Source organism: Ambystoma mexicanum, chromosome 8, assembly GCF_040938575.1.
Source record: "Ambystoma mexicanum isolate Mex_15411 chromosome 8, UKY_AmexF1_1, whole genome shotgun sequence".
Lineage (NCBI taxonomy): Eukaryota > Metazoa > Chordata > Amphibia > Caudata > Ambystomatidae > Ambystoma > Ambystoma mexicanum.
The window spans coordinates 727449369-727467261 of record NC_090929.1 but is presented as its reverse complement, the minus strand read 5'-3'; the positions used below and the strand labels follow the sequence as shown (position 1 = coordinate 727467261).

At 45.8% G+C, this 17893-nt stretch overlaps 1 protein-coding gene across 4 annotated transcripts in view; it reads right to left on the bottom strand.

The window, feature by feature from the left end:
- FAM149B1 (family with sequence similarity 149 member B1) overlaps nt 1-17893 on the bottom strand; it is a 1843046-nt gene that overhangs the window by 181263 nt on the left and 1643890 nt on the right. For all 4 annotated transcript variants that reach the window (XM_069610541.1, XM_069610540.1, XM_069610539.1 and 1 more), the window contains one exon: nt 7885-7957. In XM_069610541.1, the coding sequence (XP_069466642.1) occupies nt 7885-7957 (73 nt within the window). The remainder of the gene's footprint in view (nt 1-7884; nt 7958-17893) is intronic.

The following is a 17893-nucleotide window of genomic DNA, read 5'->3' as shown; positions in this document are numbered from 1 at the left end:
ATGGCACTCCTCCTGATAACGCCACCCCCCCACACGGGGTATACCCTCTATGACCGTCGACGTCTGAGGGGCCTGAAAATTTAAAGTGATGACCTATATCCATAGACCGGGGTTATTTCTGGTGAGAACCAAGATCCTCACAGAAACTGTGGTAATTTGTGTGCAAGGTAAAAAAGATTTGTAAACAATGGAAGAGGTTGGGGGGGTTGTGGTGGGAGGGGGGGGTTGAGGCCCACATCCCCTTGTTGTTTTTTCTCTTAAAGTTGTAATGATTGATGCGCAAAAAGTTAACAGTTTAAAAAAAAACAAGGACGCCACAAGGGGGTGAAAGCAACCAGAAACCTGGACAATCAGAGGCTGGATGGACCACGAAGGGCTTAAAAAACAGGTACCCCAAGGAGGGGTGAGAACAGTACCAAGCTAAGACAGGATGAGGATCCAGAAGGCCCACGCTGGGTTAGTGGACCCAATAACCCAGGAGACACAAAACAACCTGGAATAGAGAATAAGAAACACATTCTAAACACAAGTTTAAAGCCTATTGTATGAAACAAGCAGCCGCTTTACAAGACCAGTTACTTCAATTGAGGAACAAACTCTTTGTACTGACCAGGACATTTGTGTGGGGGGTCTGAACACTCCTATTCCAGATGGACAGGAGAAATGCTAAAAGACTTATTTCGAACTGAAACAGCACGCCGAGGCCTGAAAGAGAAAACTAAAGAAACTAATGTGTGGCAGTCAAGAACCAGACAACACAAGCCAAGAGAGGGGGGTGAGGGGATAATACTTTCTTAGGTTAAGTTCATGTTTCGTTTGATATGAGCAGTAGGGTTAGATATTAGGGTAGATTAGGGTTGGATGGAGGACCGAGGTTTTGTAATACATGCAGACGAGCACTAGTCTTGTTATTTTTCTTAAGCTTAGGGAAACCCATCATAGTAGTTTGGATAGGTGAGGCATTGTTTGCTTTAATACAACTTCTAAGTTTGAACCAGGTCTTCTTGTCTGTCTCCTATCTCTGATTCACCACACGCCATAGCTTGTAAACAGCTCACAGCCTCAGTAAGAGCTGAGCAAAGAAAGCAAGATTTTAGGATAATACAGTGCTGCAGACATTAGATGCTAACTGCTCAGCTAGAATGGATCGGGTAAGTGCATGAAGAGTGGATACTTATGGATCATGGATGGACGGTCGTCGAAAGGGGTGGCCAGAGAGTGAGTGGTAGGGTGATCGGGTGAAGTGTGTGGAGAGAGGTGTCACACTGATGGGGTGCGGCTTGATATAGGGGAAAATATGACTAAGTAGAGTGTGCACTCTAAACACTTGTGTATAGGCGCATTATAAATGCCATATCATATCATATCATAGCTTACCTTGCCTTGAGGTGAGGTGAGGTGAGATCACTCCAGAGAGAGGACAAAGACGGAATGGGCACGAATACAGAAAACCTTATTTCTCTGAGTGTTTGCAGTAATAGGTCAGGCATTCAAAATCACTTAGGGTTCCTGCCTTTAGGGAGTGGCCAGGTGCGTTCAACAACTACAGGATGAAACCTCCAGAAAGAAACAAAAACACATGAATGGGCAATCCTGTCTTGGACCTTTGCGATGACAGGCATTGAGTAAGGCATCCCATGCCATTCCCAAAAATACATCCAGTCTTAAGAGTGATGTTGATGTGGATTTTGATGCCTGTGCCAATTTCCTAAACCATGTGGGAGCACCTCTGAATCCATAAACTGTCTATTTCTTTGTTAAATCCTTTGCCCCGTTCTAGTATTATTGGACCTATACACTATTTGTGGTGTACGACTTTGATACCTGCTCTGATCAACTGAGCTCATAATGCACTGTAAGTGAATTGCTCCGCTTGCCTGGGATAACTCCTTTAGCCCCTCCTGTCTTGGAGAAGAGCCTTTGTAGCCCTGTGACAATACTCTGGACCATCTCCATTTCCTCTGAGTGAATACTCAGATGCCCATCTTTCCTATAGGCAAAGCTCCCAGTCTCTGGAGGGAATTCCCAGATCCATTCATTATGCAGATGGCAGATTCTGTCTCTGAATAGCCCCATCCTTTCTACGATTAATAGTTTGCCCATCTGTGGGAACCCACCTTTGCTACAGTTGACCCGTTTTATAAACCCGTGTGACTTCACAGAACCTGTCCTTATAACAGGCGACATGTTAGCTAATGATCATTGATCACAGAACAAGTTATTCCTCTTAGTGGCATATTTTTATATACCTGGGTAAATGAATACCAGAAGCCATAATTTCTACAGGTGACAACATAATGTTTTTACAGTGTTAATCTAATTTATCCATTCTTGATTCACTGTTTTAATTTGCTATTTGCATTGTAATTGTGGGTCATTAATCCACCAGCACATCTAGCAGAGATGGGCCTTGAGCATGGCCTTTGCTACCCATGTGTATAGAGTATTGTGTGAAAGCATTTGGTCTGTCTCCGACTACGGTTGGCTGAATAGGGTTGTTGTGGGAACTCATCTAAAATCATTCAGCTTACATCCATTCTGGCAGTTTGTTCCTCATAGGTACTCTATCACCGCCTAAATACACAGAACCCATCGTTAATGCAGATGACCAAATTCTCTGTCTCTGGTGGATCCCCAAAACCCATCCGTCCCACAAGTAATGAGCCGATTATCATGGGGCACTGTCCAGAACCAATCCTTCCTGCAGGTGACTAGTTCACCCCCTCTTTGCTAATCAAAAGAACACATTCTTCTACCATAACAATAACGTGTGCCTGTATAGCCTTAGGTGGTGCAGATTCACATTTTAACAACAGGCTCTCTGTCCTCATGTTAGTCCCCACAGCACATTTTTTATACATGTAGCAGGTTCTTTGTCCTTCGGCGAATACCCCAAACCCATCTTTCTCAAAGCTGACAGGCTCTTTGTACTTGGGTGAATCCCAAGATCGTCTGCTTTCTATAAGGGAACAGTTGTTTTCGTTCCTGCCAAGCTCCCAGAACCCATCCTTGCTACAGGGTACAAATTCTCTATCCCTCAGTAGACTTATTCATCTTTCAGGTAATAGGTCACACTTTTTTACTCAGGCCTGCCAATTCTCCTGAACCCATTATTTAAATGGGTAAATGTGTCTCATCTATACTTCAAAAGAGTGAGAAAAGGCACAGAATCTAACATGTGAAATGTAATGTTGTGTTCTTGGGACAATGGGAAGAATCTGTACTTCTTTGAGTTGAAAGGTAGTGTTTTGTCCTGCTGACAATGCCCAAAATCCATCTCGCATGGGTGAAACGTACCTTGTCCACGAGCAAATATCCAGACCCTATACCCTTACAGTGGCAATTCTGTATCCATAAGCAAACTCTTAAAGTCCATCCATCTTTTGAGTGACAATCCATGGGTTGGCAAATCCCCTAAACTCATGATTTCCCCAGGTAAAAGATTATCGTAAAAACTCAGTAATCATAAGTGAAAGGCAGTTTTCACTGAATCATCCTTCATACAGGTGCAGGTCCTTTGTTTCTACCTGCAGGCTGCAATCATACTGTCACTGTTCATAGCTCATTTACTTTACAATTGACTACCCAGTCATTTCTCAAAGTAGTGCTGCTAATTAGCTCCAATCCTAAATGTACATATGACAATATTCCCCCCCTCCCCAAAATGTCAAAGGGGGTTATCCAGGGATCATTCCGAGGTCTCAGCATCACGGTGCAAGTGGCACCCTGTGGCCCCCTTCCCCAACCCAACTCTTTGCAGAATCTGGCTGGAGACTCTGTCACACCACTCAAGTTTGAGAGAAGTTTAACAAGTCATTATGTTGTATCCTGATAGATATATTTAAAGCACCAGACCTGACGTCTAAAAGAACTGAGCCAGGTAATTTATGTTATACGCTGTTACATGTGATTCTAAAGGCAGACCCAAGACTAAAGAGAACCGAAGTTATTTAGGTTATATACTGGTAAATGTAGCCAAATAATGTTTAAAGAAGACTTACAGTAATTCATATTGCACACTGGTTGAATTGATTCAAAATTGTCCAGTGAAATGAAATACATTTATGTTTCATGTGGGTAATAATGGGCTAAAGGGCCAACCGATAAACGAGAAAAAACTGCCAGTACTGCAAAGTCGATTCTGTAGAAAATAAACACTAATTTATATTTTGATTTGACCAAAACATTTATCAAAAAAGAAATTGTTACACAGACCATTACAGCCCACTAATTACAACTCGCAAATGGGAGCTCGATCTGAAGCTGTACACAAAGCAACTGAGTCGGAATGGGAAGTGCAAAGCTATCAGATTGGAATTGCAAGAACGAATCTCCATGCTCAGCTAACGGAGTGTGTGAGCGCGGCCACCGGAATTAACGAACAAGACATCCCCAGATATAAAGTGTACATATTAGTTTATCTGGTATTTTCTACAGGTTAGAGCCAGAATGACAAACGCCGGACAGGGGGCGAAAAAAGGTAGTTCAAATGTCTCTCACTTTCTTCTGCTGGCCCCCTTTCTGGATTCAGTGGCCATTTCAATAAGTTTGTTTTACTGGTTTAGCTGGGGAGGTCCTGACTCCACTATAAAGTACTTCCCAACTGTTTATACAAATGGTGGAGATCCTACGGTTGCAGGGTAGTCCCTGTGGTTTTGGGTTGGCTTCTGCTGATGCTTTCCCACTTCCTTTTTAAAATCCTCCAGCCTCCTCCTTTAATTTGCCAACAACCTCCTGACCCTTCTGGACTCTGGCAAGCCCCTCTACCAAAAGAGCCGCCACCTCCATAAATCCTCCAACCTCCTTCTTACACTCTACAAACTCCTTCAGTAGCTCGCTCACCTCCTCTTCAATGTTCTCTAACAACACATCCTCTGTAACTTTGCCTACACCCTGCATCAATTCACCACCCTCCTCCTCTCCACATGGTAATCCCAGCTCCAACACGTTGGCTGTTAAGCCTTCCTTCACTTTTCCTCGACTAACATTCTTCTTTCTACTCAACACCAGCTCTTTCTCCAACCACAACACTCCTCCAGCCTCCTCTTCTCTCCTCTATAATGCTCATTCTCCAAAACTTTATAAATGCTGTTTGCACTCCTATCCACAAAAATTAAAAGGACGTTCTGTAATGGCCATGCGCTAGGGACAAATACAAACAGTAATATGAAAATTGCCCCTTACAGGAACTAACTCAAACCTGTCATTTTCGGTTGAATAATAAAAAAATATACATATTTCTCTTTATGATGTGGCACTACCACACACAATGGTTCATTTATTAAGAAAATGTATTTCAGTGAACATGTTTCATCTTATTTTGCAGAAACAGAAGGAAAAAAAGAACAAAACAGAACAAACTCAAATATGGTCCAGCCAATGGAGTCTCTCCTGAAAAAATCAACAATTAATCTCAAGTTTAAGAACTGTATATATACTGGCTAAACACAGAATGCAGTGCAGCTTTAAAGTGTCAGTGCTGCAAAGTAAAGCAAAATAGAGACAACAATACATAAAAGCAGTGTTGTTAATAATAGTGTGTAACTGTGACTCAATGAATAATACACAAAAAATACAAACACAACTAATAAGATATTATGGGGTGTGAACCAAATCACACATTTTGTGAACAATAAATGTAGCTCCTATGTTAATGCATAATTCAACAATAAATTGGCTGAGGAGTGACTAGCGCCTACGTCTCTTTTCTCCAACTTGATGTCAAAGTTACCGGGGTCCATGTGCTGGTAAGCTAACTCACTCCTCTCCAGCAACCCACACACTGCCTTGGTTTGGAGCTGCCTTAGCAGTTGAGTTAGATAAGAACAAATGGAAAGAGGAGAGAATGAGCTCTGGTGATGGGGCAGTACAGGGAGAAGAAAGGAGAGAAAGCGGAGAGAGAGAGACCAGCGCAGAGGATGGAAACAGCAGAGCACTAAGGAGTAGTTGGGAAGAAAAGACAGTAGAGACGGTTGAAGAGAATTCTCTAGAGCAAAACAAGGAGGGGGAGAAAAAAAGGACTAAGATCATAGGAGGTGCTCGAGGAGATGATGGAGGATTAAGGGAAGCAAGAGATTGTGTGTGTGTGTAGGTGGAGAGTAACACCATAAAAGAGTTGCTAAAATTAACCATTTGCAAGTAAGGAGGAGTCAGTGGAAGAGGACAAGGAAGCTGTAAGAAAAGGCTACAAGCCACTAGGAGAGTTGAAGATGACCTAATTGTTGTCGGTTTTGAGAGCCAAATGGAAAGAGCAAGGGAGGTCAGAAGAAGCAAGTGGCCAAGCCAAGGGGCACCTGACTGGTAGGACAGCCTGAGCCTTGCCATACCTTGGCCCCAGAAGGTGTGGGACAACATCACAAAAGCCTGACCCCTTTGCCCACAATTCAGAGGACCCTCAGCTACAAAGTGGCAGAACTATCTGTCAAGAAGAACAACATCTTTACAAGGGTAATGAAGTAGGGACTACTCAACCATGTCAAGAATTAAGTGGCACACGCTTAAAAACCAACAGCTGAGTAATTTTACTTAATCACCAGGTGGTGAAGCCAAAGGAAAGACAAGGGAGAGTTGACTGACTATTGTCCCATTCCCTTAATTTTAATTTACGTGAAACCCTTGGCACATTTTCTTCATAATATATCACTGTGAACCACTACAGGCTTTGTGTTGCTTGTTGACCCCTTTGCCATGAGAATACCCTTTGTAAGGGGTAGCTGAGTTGATTGCTCCCTTAAACTAATACAAAAATAGAAAACCTTTTTTCTTTGAAAAACGTTAAGAAATGGATGTGCAATGGCATTTGTATCTTCAGTACTCAGTGTGGGACATTCCATCTTCATTGGTTCACTCACTTCAGAAGGAATCTACTCAAGATGTACATGGTCTTTCCATAGAACAGACCCTTCTTCCCCAGGCAGTTCACTTCTATGGCAGAGGAAAATCTACAATTTGAATGTCTGATGAACTCAGTCATTTGCAGGACCCTGCAAGCCAGGCTTTTCACCACCCTTGGAGGCGGCAATGGCACTTGCTGGTAGGCTTTACAGAATCCTACCTTTAAAAATAAAGGCAGCTATCATATGGAAAAACACATAAGCTACACCGAGAATATCTCCTTCAACATAAGGTACAGGGCTGATGCTCAGTAGTTTAATGCCATTCTCAAAAGTGGTTTTGTTGTCCCTTGCACATTGTAGCTGTTGATATCTACAATGTCAATGCTATTTTAGATACATTTCAAACATTGGATATGGATGAAGCCAGTGATTTAATTATCCAAGCCCTAGAGCGATATCCACTCATAAAATACACTGTTGAAACCTACAGACCAGTCTCGGAACAATTTCTATTAATTGATCATTGGTCAAAGAAATGAGTGGAAAGAACAAGAAGGCACATTTGACTCTCCAAAACAAGAAGCACAAGAAAATGCACTGGTGCTGTCAATATGATGGTGTGGTTCCAACTTATCTTAATATTAACAAAAGATTAGTAAAAAAGTGATAAAAAACTTTATAAAATGAAAGACTTATTTATGTAATCATTTTGAGATCAAAATCTGTAGTGCTAACATTGTCTAAGAGATGTTACCAAACACCTGAGAGATAAAAAAGGAGAACAACAATAATGTTGTGGTCTGGTTGGTATACTGGCATAGTTAACTATCTTCATGTTGGAGATGGCATTTTCTGCAGCCTTTCTTCAGTTCTTCAAAGAAGTTGCTATACAATTGCAAGAATACATGAGCAGCTTGAGGAAGAGAAGAGCATTTGAAACTTTGAAACCCCTGATCTTTAAAGGAATATATTCAAAATTCTTCCATTAGGGTTAAGTACCCCTTGACAGATTACCATTTTGATCACAAGGAAAAAATAGTCTGCTTACCAGTGCTAGGAGATCCCCTTCTTATGTGGCGCTGATTAGAATGATCCATAACACTGCGAGACTGGGTATCAGGCTAGAAAGTAGAACACAAGTGTTAAGAGACATTTAGAGAGATGCAACATTCTAGAAAACCATTAAAGCACTGGAGCCATTTTTGAAGGGAGGTCATAGTTTGAGTGAGTCTCATTTACTCACTAGTTGCTACAACTAACAGAATTGCTGGCAAAATGCAGTGCTACTTTTCATGCTGTTCCGACACGCATCACTTTTTAACTTTAATCTTAGTATTGGCACATGCAATATGCCATTGCTTAGATTTTAACATATAACCTACCTGGATAAACTTTCTTAATCAGTCATAGATTCATCCATATCAATAAGGACACACCAATGAGGTTGTTTGATTTTACTTAATTTACAATGGTTGTCATCTCCACTGAAGCTCCAATTTCTTGAAGGCCACGGGACGCTATAGATCAGCTAAACATGTTTAGAGAGAGGGCCTTCAGACTCAAATGCACATTACAAGAACTTCACACTATTTTCAATTGGCACCAACTGGCTTTGTTAGAAAGAAACTATTTTCCAGGCACCTGCTTCGAACTCTGCTGCATTTTGTGTCACCAGGAAGTGATCAAAGAGACAAAAGACTTCCATATGGGCAAAGCTTATGGACTCTTGATAACCCTGTGGGTGTCATAACTTTGTGAGTAATACCTAACAAAATTGCTAGCCAGAGTGCACATTTGTACACTGTTCCGACCAGCACCTTTTCATGAGCCATAAGGATTTCCTATCTTCTTTTTACTTTAATGTTAACACTACCACAATGCCATTCCTTCGCTTTTAATTTTTGTAAGTATCTGGAAAACCTTTTAAAACTTGTTGCACATCTTTACAGACCAACACTGGCATGCTGATGGAGTTACTAAATATGAAATGGTTACCATCTTCGATGAAGCTCTGTTATTATTGTGATGGCTTCAAGATGCTATAATTCAGTCAAAAATCGTTGAACTATTAAGGGCCTTCTGACCTGTAGGTCATTGAATTATACTCACAATCATTGTAATTGGCACTAACGGACCCCCTAAGAAAGGCAATTCATTTCCCAGCCTCCACCCCATCGCTAGGATGCCATTTGCATTATCCAGAAGTGACCGCAGAAACAAACAATTTCTGTAAGCACAAATTGTGTCAATGCCTGTTCGTGCCGGGAGTGCAGGAGATGCTATTGAATTGGTTTATGGATCTCATAACTAAACTTGGGCAGAATGATTGATCAGAATCCCGAATCACCCACATTTTTTGTGAAGTAATGATCTGTGAAACATTTAAGAAATTCAGGTAAACGAGTTCCCGCAGGTAGATTCTCCTGGCTTTATAAAGGGAAGAAAATGTTGGTGTACCGGAAAAATTGTTGGAGGCTGTGGGCATTAGTGACAAGTTGATTGGCTGTGACATGCAACACACCAACTGCTTCAGCACACTGAGAAGTAGGTCAAAGCAGGAATTTGTGATGGGCCAGCTTGTTTGAATGGACGCGCAAATGCACAAAACAAGCAGTTGAATTGTTTTAGGGTAACCAAAGAAAACTTGGGGGTGCCTGGAAAAATGGTTGGAGGTAGTGGTGGTGATCCCAGGTGGAGGATATACAGCACTATCTCTTTTTGTAAAAAGGGCTGCCAGTTTCTTAATTGGTAGTGTTTGAGGCAAACAGCATTATCAATTAAGATGTCCTCAGAGCCAAAGGCCAAACGTGGGTGGGCAGAAGAAGGCTCTGTGGGAATGTTGCATGGTTCACTGCCGAAACAGTAGCTTATGCAATTGCAGGGGAAGCACACATCTTCAACAGTACATTAATACTACAGCAGTCAATAACCACACATTGTACATCCATCACTACTACAAGTACTACAATCATTCAAAGTCTGGTATTGAGAGACATTAGAGGGAAAGAAGAGACAATGGAAGTGCCGGGAGGTGAGTAGAAGGAAAGAAAAGGACACAGAGAGAAGATCATGTCGAGGAGTATAAGGGCAAGAGAGGAAAGCCCAAGTTGGGCAACTGAAAGGTACTATTCTTGTGGGATCCCTGGATGGGATCGACCAAGAAGAACCTCAGAACCGAGAACTCGGGAAGAACCTGAGGGAATCTGCTACATAAGGCATGTTTTGAGGCGATCTTTGACTCATGGTGTCATCGTGGGATCATTCAGACCAAGATATAGAGGTCCCCCACAGCCAAAATAAATGTTGAGGATAGTCCAACTGACTAAGACCCACCGGCACAACATCCAGAGCCATGGTATGTGATCTGTGTGGAGATGAGGAGGTGATCATTCCACCGGGAGAAGACCCTAATGAAAACAGGCCTAAAAGGTGAAGGGGATTTACGGGCAGATTGGCCCAAAATGAGGATTGGTCGATAGGATGTGGCAACTGGGGTCATCGATGGGGACTACCAAGGGGAGATGATACAGCCATATGCACTGGGATGAACCAAGCAACCAGGTGTGTGCCTGAGGGGCCAGGGGGCATATCTCCTTCCACTGTTATAAGGGTGTCAAAGAAGAATGCAAACACAAGGGTGACCTGTTTATTGCTATAGAGTTTTGTGAACATGTGGATGTGGAGACGGGACGGCATCTAAATGGGACCAATGGCGGGGCTGAATCAAATGCCGGCCGTGAGGAGAAGGGGAAGACACAAACGGAGCTCACAAAGTTCCAGCTCGAGCACAGATTGGAGGAGGTTGCGGAGGCAGAAACGGGAAAACAAAACCACGAGGAAAATGAACGGCGTCTCTGGCTCCGTTCATTTACGGTAACAAACAAACGGGAACGGACGCTGAACAAGACAAAAGCGACACTGACTTGATAATACCCGCTCCCCGCTCATGCATACAAACACTAAACTCACCGGATAGTCAAGTCGACAGCAACCCATGGAAGGGGAAAGTAACCGGAACGGGGGATGAGACATCTTGGCAACCTTCGTACAGAGAGAGAAAGGGATAGGGTTTATGGGGATATTTATAGACTTAACCACCAACCCCATTCTGATTGGTCAAAAGCACTCTGACCCCTATTTAAGGAAGAAACTAACAACGGACTGGGTGTGTTCCATCTGGTTTCTTTCAGAACATCTGAGCTGAGAGAGAGAGCCACACCGGAGACGCTCTGGGCATATGAAGATTAACCTAAGAAGACAACAGGTGCATCCCTACCAAGGAAGGAGCAGAAGACTGAAGTTATTTTATTTTCTTTCTCTTTGTACACCTGAATAAAAGGCTGTTTTATTTTCCAAAACACTGCTCTCCTGCCTCATCCTTACAAATTTGGTGGCAGTGGTGGGATAAGGCAGCACGCAAATGGAGGCCATAATAAAAGCCTTGGCTGAAGGACAACAGCAACTTCAACAAGCAATCCAAGTGCAATCTCACCAGGCCCAGACTGATCGTCAAACACTGCAGCAGGCCTTACAATTGCAGGCCGCCGGTTAAGATGCTTTGAAGAAGGTGACTGAGGCTGTGGTAACTAGAGGAAACCCTATGGTCCAACGGCAGGAGGATCCGTGCTATTTTTTTACCAATTTTGAAAGGGTAGCCCGAAACGCTCAGTGGCCATTGGAGAAATGGGGCCATTTCATAGCCCCTTTGCTAACAGGAACCATGCAGGGGGCTTACCAGGCGGCTAACACAGCTGGAGATACTGCATATGCAGATATTAAAAGGACCATACTGGAACGCATGGGAATGGACGAGGAAGCTTACAGAATTAGACTCAGAGAGACCAAGCTAAAGCCTGGGGAAACACCCCGACAATTGTACTATCGCATCCAGGATATAACGGACAAGTGGTTAAAACCAGCTAATAGTAGCGTTCAAGATGTGGTGGATAAAATAAAACTGGAGCAGTTTACTGAGGCTCTACCCCAGACAGCACCATCGACCCACATTGGCAGAAGCCATTGACATCGCTTCCGCCTTCCAGAAGGCGGGTTCTGTCCAGGGAATGACCACCGAGTTATCAAGAACAACTATCATGAAGGGACCGGGAACAGGGGAACCAGACCTCCACGGATAGAACCAAAGACTGCAACCTGGCCAAGCTTAAGCAGACAGCCGCAGTGTTTCAATTGTGGGGACTGGGGACATATCGCAAGGTTTTGCCCCAAGAAATCTAAACCAGCTGAACCAATGGAAATTGGGTACATTCAAGGAAAAGAAAGTAGGCGAAGCAGAGACCCGTACTTCCTGGACGTGAGAGTGAACAGGACGCCAAGCCAAGCCCTGCTTGATAGCGGAAGTGAACAGACGGCAGTCAGACCGGAAGTAAGTGGGAATGGGGGTGGGACGATGGCTCCTATACCTATCAAATGTGTACATGGTGATACTAAGACATACCCCTAAAAGGAAGTTACCATAGAGGCTAAAGGGGTTGAATCTAAGATGAAGGTAGCCATAATGCCTCACTTACCGACCCCGGTGTTATTAGGGACAGATCTGCCATCATTCCAAGAGTGTGTAAAAGAGGCTGAATGGCTACAAACTGCCCCATTCTCCAAAATAGACATAGGGGGTACACCCCTAAAATCACACAAGAAAAGCAGGAGTGAAGTCAGAAGAGGAAAAAGGGAGTGGACTGAAGGGAACAAATTTACAGGGTTGATAGACTGGTTACCAGAGGCCAAGCACCCTACATATCGCAGTGAACTAGGGACAGACCCTACCCTGAAAATGGCATGGGAACAGTCCATTGTTTCTCCCGAGAAAGGATCAACCTTTCCATGGTTTAAATCATCAAAAGGTCTTCTGTATCGAGTGACAAAGGGTCAAACAGCAGCAGAGGTAGAACAATTGTTAGTACCCCTAAGTTTCAGAACGACCGTGATAAAACTAGCACACGACGACACCACTGGTGGTCATCTGGCCAGGGAAAAAAAACAAGAGAAAGTGCTTAAAAGATTTTATTGGCCAGGGGTGTATCGGGATGTGGGTCGATACTATGAAGAGTGTGGGGTATGTCAGAAGACAAATCCCCGTATACCCCCTAACACTCCGTTACAACCAATGCCTCTGATAAAAGAACCCTTTTTCAGAATTGGGATGGATATCGTGGGTCCACTGGAACCTAACATTCACGGCCATCAGTACATCATGGTCATTATGGTCTATGCCACTTGATACCCTGAAGCCTTCCCCATGAGGGGTACCAGTGCGACTAATGTATGTTTATTTTTTGGTACCTTTCTTTGCCCGGGTAGGGTTACCAGCCGAAACAATCACCGACCGGGGAAGGAATTTTGTCTCCGGGGTCATGCAGAAAGTATGGCATTAACTAAAGATAAGGCAACTTCGAACGTCGGTTTATCATCTGCAAACGGATGGCCTTGTAGAAAGATATAATAAGACCATTAAGCAGATGTTAAAAAAAAGTCACTGAACCATCAGGAGCAAACTGGGACAGAGCATTACCATGGGTCCTTATGGTATTGCGAGATACCCCTCAGTCATCCACGGGATTCTCTCCGTTCGAGCTATTGTTTGGACACAAACCCTAGAACAGTCCTGGACATCGCAAAAAGTGAATGGGAAGACCAGGAAGAGGAATCCCAACTGACGGACTATGTTATAAAACTACGAGAAAACCTAACAAAATTGAGAGAAGTGGCACAAGAGAACCTAGGCAGAACCCAGGCAACCCAAGAGAAATATTACAACCGTAACTCCCGGGTACGGTCCTTCCGAAAAGGAGATACGGTATTGGTGTTGTTGCCTACCTCCTACAACAAGATGTTGGCACAATGGAGAGGCCCATATAAAGTGTTGGATGTATTAGGGCCCGTCAACTACTTAATAGAACAACCAGACAGAAAAGACCAAGAACCATCATATAAACCTATTAAAGTAGTGGAAAAAACCCATGGAAGTACAGGCAATGAACATATCCACTATCAAAGAAGAGACAGAACCAAACACACTTCAGTCGGTTCAATGGGGGTCAGAGTTAACAAATGAGAAGAAGACAGAACTGTTGGAGTTCCTTACCCCTTTAAAGAATGTATTTTCCTTCTTACCTGGCAGAACCAACCTGATGGAACACAAAATAGAGACCCTTCCGAATCAATTTGTTAGAAGAACAAGTTACTTTCTTACCTGGTAACGTTCTTTCGATGGGATGGTCCGACGACGTATTCCATATCTATGACAGGTAATCACCACAGCTGTGCTGCTTCGGAAACTTTTCCGGCGTCTGCGTCCTGCGTCGATGACGTCGATGCGCCGACGTCGAGGACCTCCTCCGACGTCCGACGTCATCCGATGTGATAAGTAGGACGCACGACGCCTGTAGCCTCAGTTGTAGTTTTTTCCCCCAGAACGTGTGACATAAGTCAACTGCCAGTCAGACACAAAGCCTTGCGGAACGTAAGCTGCAATCGCAAAAGAAATTCTGCAGCGGGGAAGGCAGGGTGGGAGCGATATGGAGTACGTCGTCGGACCATCCCATCGAAAGAACGTTACCAGGTAAGAAAGTAACTTGTTCTTCGAGGGGATTGGGTCCTCCGACGTATTCCATATCTATGACAGACTCCCAAAGCAGTACCAGAGCAAGGAGGAGGGAAAGAATTTATAAACAAAATTTAGAATAGCCAATCAAATAGCAGAGCAAAGGACCGCCTTGCCAAAGGCCAGATCCTGCCCTCTGATGGAATCGAGGGAATAATGCCGTACAAATGTATGTACTGAAGCCCAGGTGGCTGCATCACAGATGTTGCGAATAGGAACACCCCTCTGCAGCGCAGTAGATGCAGCCACACCCCTGGTAGAATGGGCCCGCAAGCCAGCCGGTGGGACCTTACCCGCCAAGCGGTAACACTCCGAGATGGCCAAAATAATCCAGCGGGACAAAGTCTGTTTCGTCACAGCTTGCCCCAAACGCTTACCAGCGTAACCAATAAAGAGTTGATCGTCCACTCTGACCCGGGACATGCGTGAAACATAAAAGCTTAAAGCTCTCCTAGGATCAAGCCTATGGAGCCTCTCCTCTTCCTTACCAGGATGCGGAGGAGGATAGAATGCCGGAAGAACAACCTTCTGGGCCAAATGAAATTCCGTCACCACCTTCGGAAGAAAAGAAGGACGAACCCGAAGGACAACCCTGTCCTTGAGGAAAACAGTGAAGGGTGGCTTAACTGAAAGTGCCTGTAACTCACTCACTCTGCGAGCGGAAGTAACCGCAACTAAAAACACAGTTTTCAGAGTCAACAGCCTCAAAGGGCAAGAATGTAAAGGCTCAAACGGAGCACCCATAAGAAACCTAAGAACAAGGTTTAAATCCCAACCAGGCACCAGGAAAGGTGACGGAGGGAACACATTAGTGAGCCCTTTCAGAAACTGTGAAATTAAAGGGATCTTAAAGTAAGAACACTCTTCAGACGAGCGCTTAAAGATGGACAGCGCCGCCAGGTAACCTTTAATGGTACCCACTTGCAAGCCCCTGTGGGCCAAAGAAAGCAAAAAGGACAGAACCATGGGGATGTCACATGCAAAAGGATCCACATTCTGAACTCTGCACCAGTCGCAGAACTTACGCCAACGGCAACGGTACAGAGACTTTGTTGCCGGCCTTCGGGCCGAAAGCAACACCTCCATCACGTCCTCAGGGAGGTCCCAATCCTTATACCTCAACCTTTCAGAAACCAAGCGTGAAGGTTGAGGGATCTGACCTCTGGATGGAGAACCTGACCCCCCTCCCGTGAGAGCAGATCGTCTCGGTAGGGAAGACGACGTGGAGGGCAGATGGATAAGTCGAGAAGGTCCGGGTACCACGTCCTCCGAGCCCACGCCGGGGCAATGAGGATCATCCGGGAACCGAACTTCCGTAACCTCCGCAGCACTTGCGGGATGACGGGGACTGGAGGAAACGCGTACAGCAGCGGGAATGACCACTCCACCACGAACGCGTCTCCTAAGGCTCCTTCTGGAGGAAATTCCCGCGAGCAAAACCTTTCGCACTTCCGGTTGACACTGGAGGCGAAGAGATCCACTTGAGGGGTCCCCCAAAGGGCGAAGATCTCCAGGAGAATCTCCTGAGCCAACTCCCACTCGTGAGAGATCGCACTCTGCCTGCTCAGAGCGTCCGCCGTCACGTTTTCGGCACCGGCCAGATGAACTGCCGAGATCGAATCTTCCTGCTGGATGGCCCAGAACTCGAGCTGCATCGCCTCTCTGCACAGAGGAAGTGACCCTGCCCCCCCCCTTTTTGTTGAGGTAGTGCATGGCCACTGTGTTGTCCGTCAGGATCAGGACATTCTTCCCTCGCACAGACGGCAGAAAAGCCTTCAGGGCTAGCCTGACGGCCCTCAGCTCCAACAGATTGATATGGAGTCTGGACTCCGACGGAGACCAACGACCGCTGACTGTCAGCCCGTTGGCATGAGCTCCCCATCCCGTGAGGGATGCATCCGTCACGATCGTCACCTCCGGCCAGGGAAGCCAAAATGGAGCCCCCTTCATCAAGTTGCCTTCGACGGCCCACCACAGAAGGTCCCGGGCGACCGAGGACGGCACCTGAATCGAGTCCGACATCCTGCCGGAGGACTGTGACCATTGCGTCTTGAGTGCCCACTGCAAAGATCTCATCCGCAGGCGAGCCTCTGGCACCAGAAGAATGCAGGATGCCATGAGGCCGAGCAACCTCAAGAACTCGAACGCTGGGAGCGTCTGGGCATGCTGAAACTTGTGCACCATCTGCTGAATGTGAAGAGCCCTCACCTGGGGAGGAAAACACTGCCCCAGGGAAGTGTCGAGCACTGCTCCGATGTACTGGAGCCGCTGCGTTGGCGTCAAATGGGACTTCTTTAAATTGAGGGAGAAGCCCAGCCTGTGAAGGGAGCGACAGGTGACCGATAGATGATCCAGGACTAGCTCGGGAGAGCACCCCCTGATCAACCAATCGTCCAGGTAGGGGTAGACGTGAATCCCCCCTTGCCTGAGATGCGCTGCCACCACCACCATGAGCTTGGTGAAAACCCTCGGGGCGGAGGTCAATCCGAACGGCAGGACCCGAAACTGAAAGTGCGAGTCGCCAACCGCGAACCTCAGGTACTTCTTGTGCTTGGGATGGATCGGCACATGGAAGTAAGCATCCTTGAGGTCGAGTGACACCAACCAGTCCTGAAGCTGAAGGGCCTGGAGGACTTGAGAGAGAGTAACCATCTTGAACTTGACCTTCCTGAGGAATTTGTTCAAATCGCGCAAGTCCATGATGGGTCTCAATCCCCCGTCTTTCTTCGAAACCAAAAAATAAGGGGAATACCAACCCTTGTTCCTCTCCGCTACAGGCACCAGTTCTATGGCGCCTTTCTCCAGCAGGGCTTGAATTTCCTGCGCAAGGAGCGGATCCGGAATCTGCAAAGAGAGGTTCCCCGGTGGATTGTCGCGAGGCCTGTGCCGAAAGGGAAGACAGTAGCCGTGGGTTATGATCTCCAGAACCCACACATCTGAAGTAATGGCTTGCCACTCTACAAGATGCTGCGCCAGCCTTCCCCCAACCGGCGAACCATGGGACATGGCCTCACGACTGAATGGGAGCGGCTGCGGCGTTACCTGAGGGCAAAGAGGCAACTGCCCGAGCGGCCTTGGCACCACGGGTACCCTGTCGTCCACCTCTGGTACCCCTGCGTTGGCCTCTTTGACTGCCAGCTCCTCTCGCTTTACTGAAGGAAGAGTAATAGCGAAAGGAACCACCCCTCCACTGCTGTCCCCTAGGACGAAAAGGCGGAGGTTGGCGAACTGCAGCGCCCAACGACTTCGCTGCAGCTTTTGAGGTCTGCAACCTCTCAAGGCTCTCGTCAGCCTTGCTGCCAAAAAGGTGTTCACCATCAAAGGGCATGTTGAGGAGCCGGGACTGCACATCAGGAGCAAACCCCGACTTCCGCAACCACGCAAACCTGTGTATCACGGTGCTCGCCGCCATGGACCTACTGACGCATTCAGCCAAGTC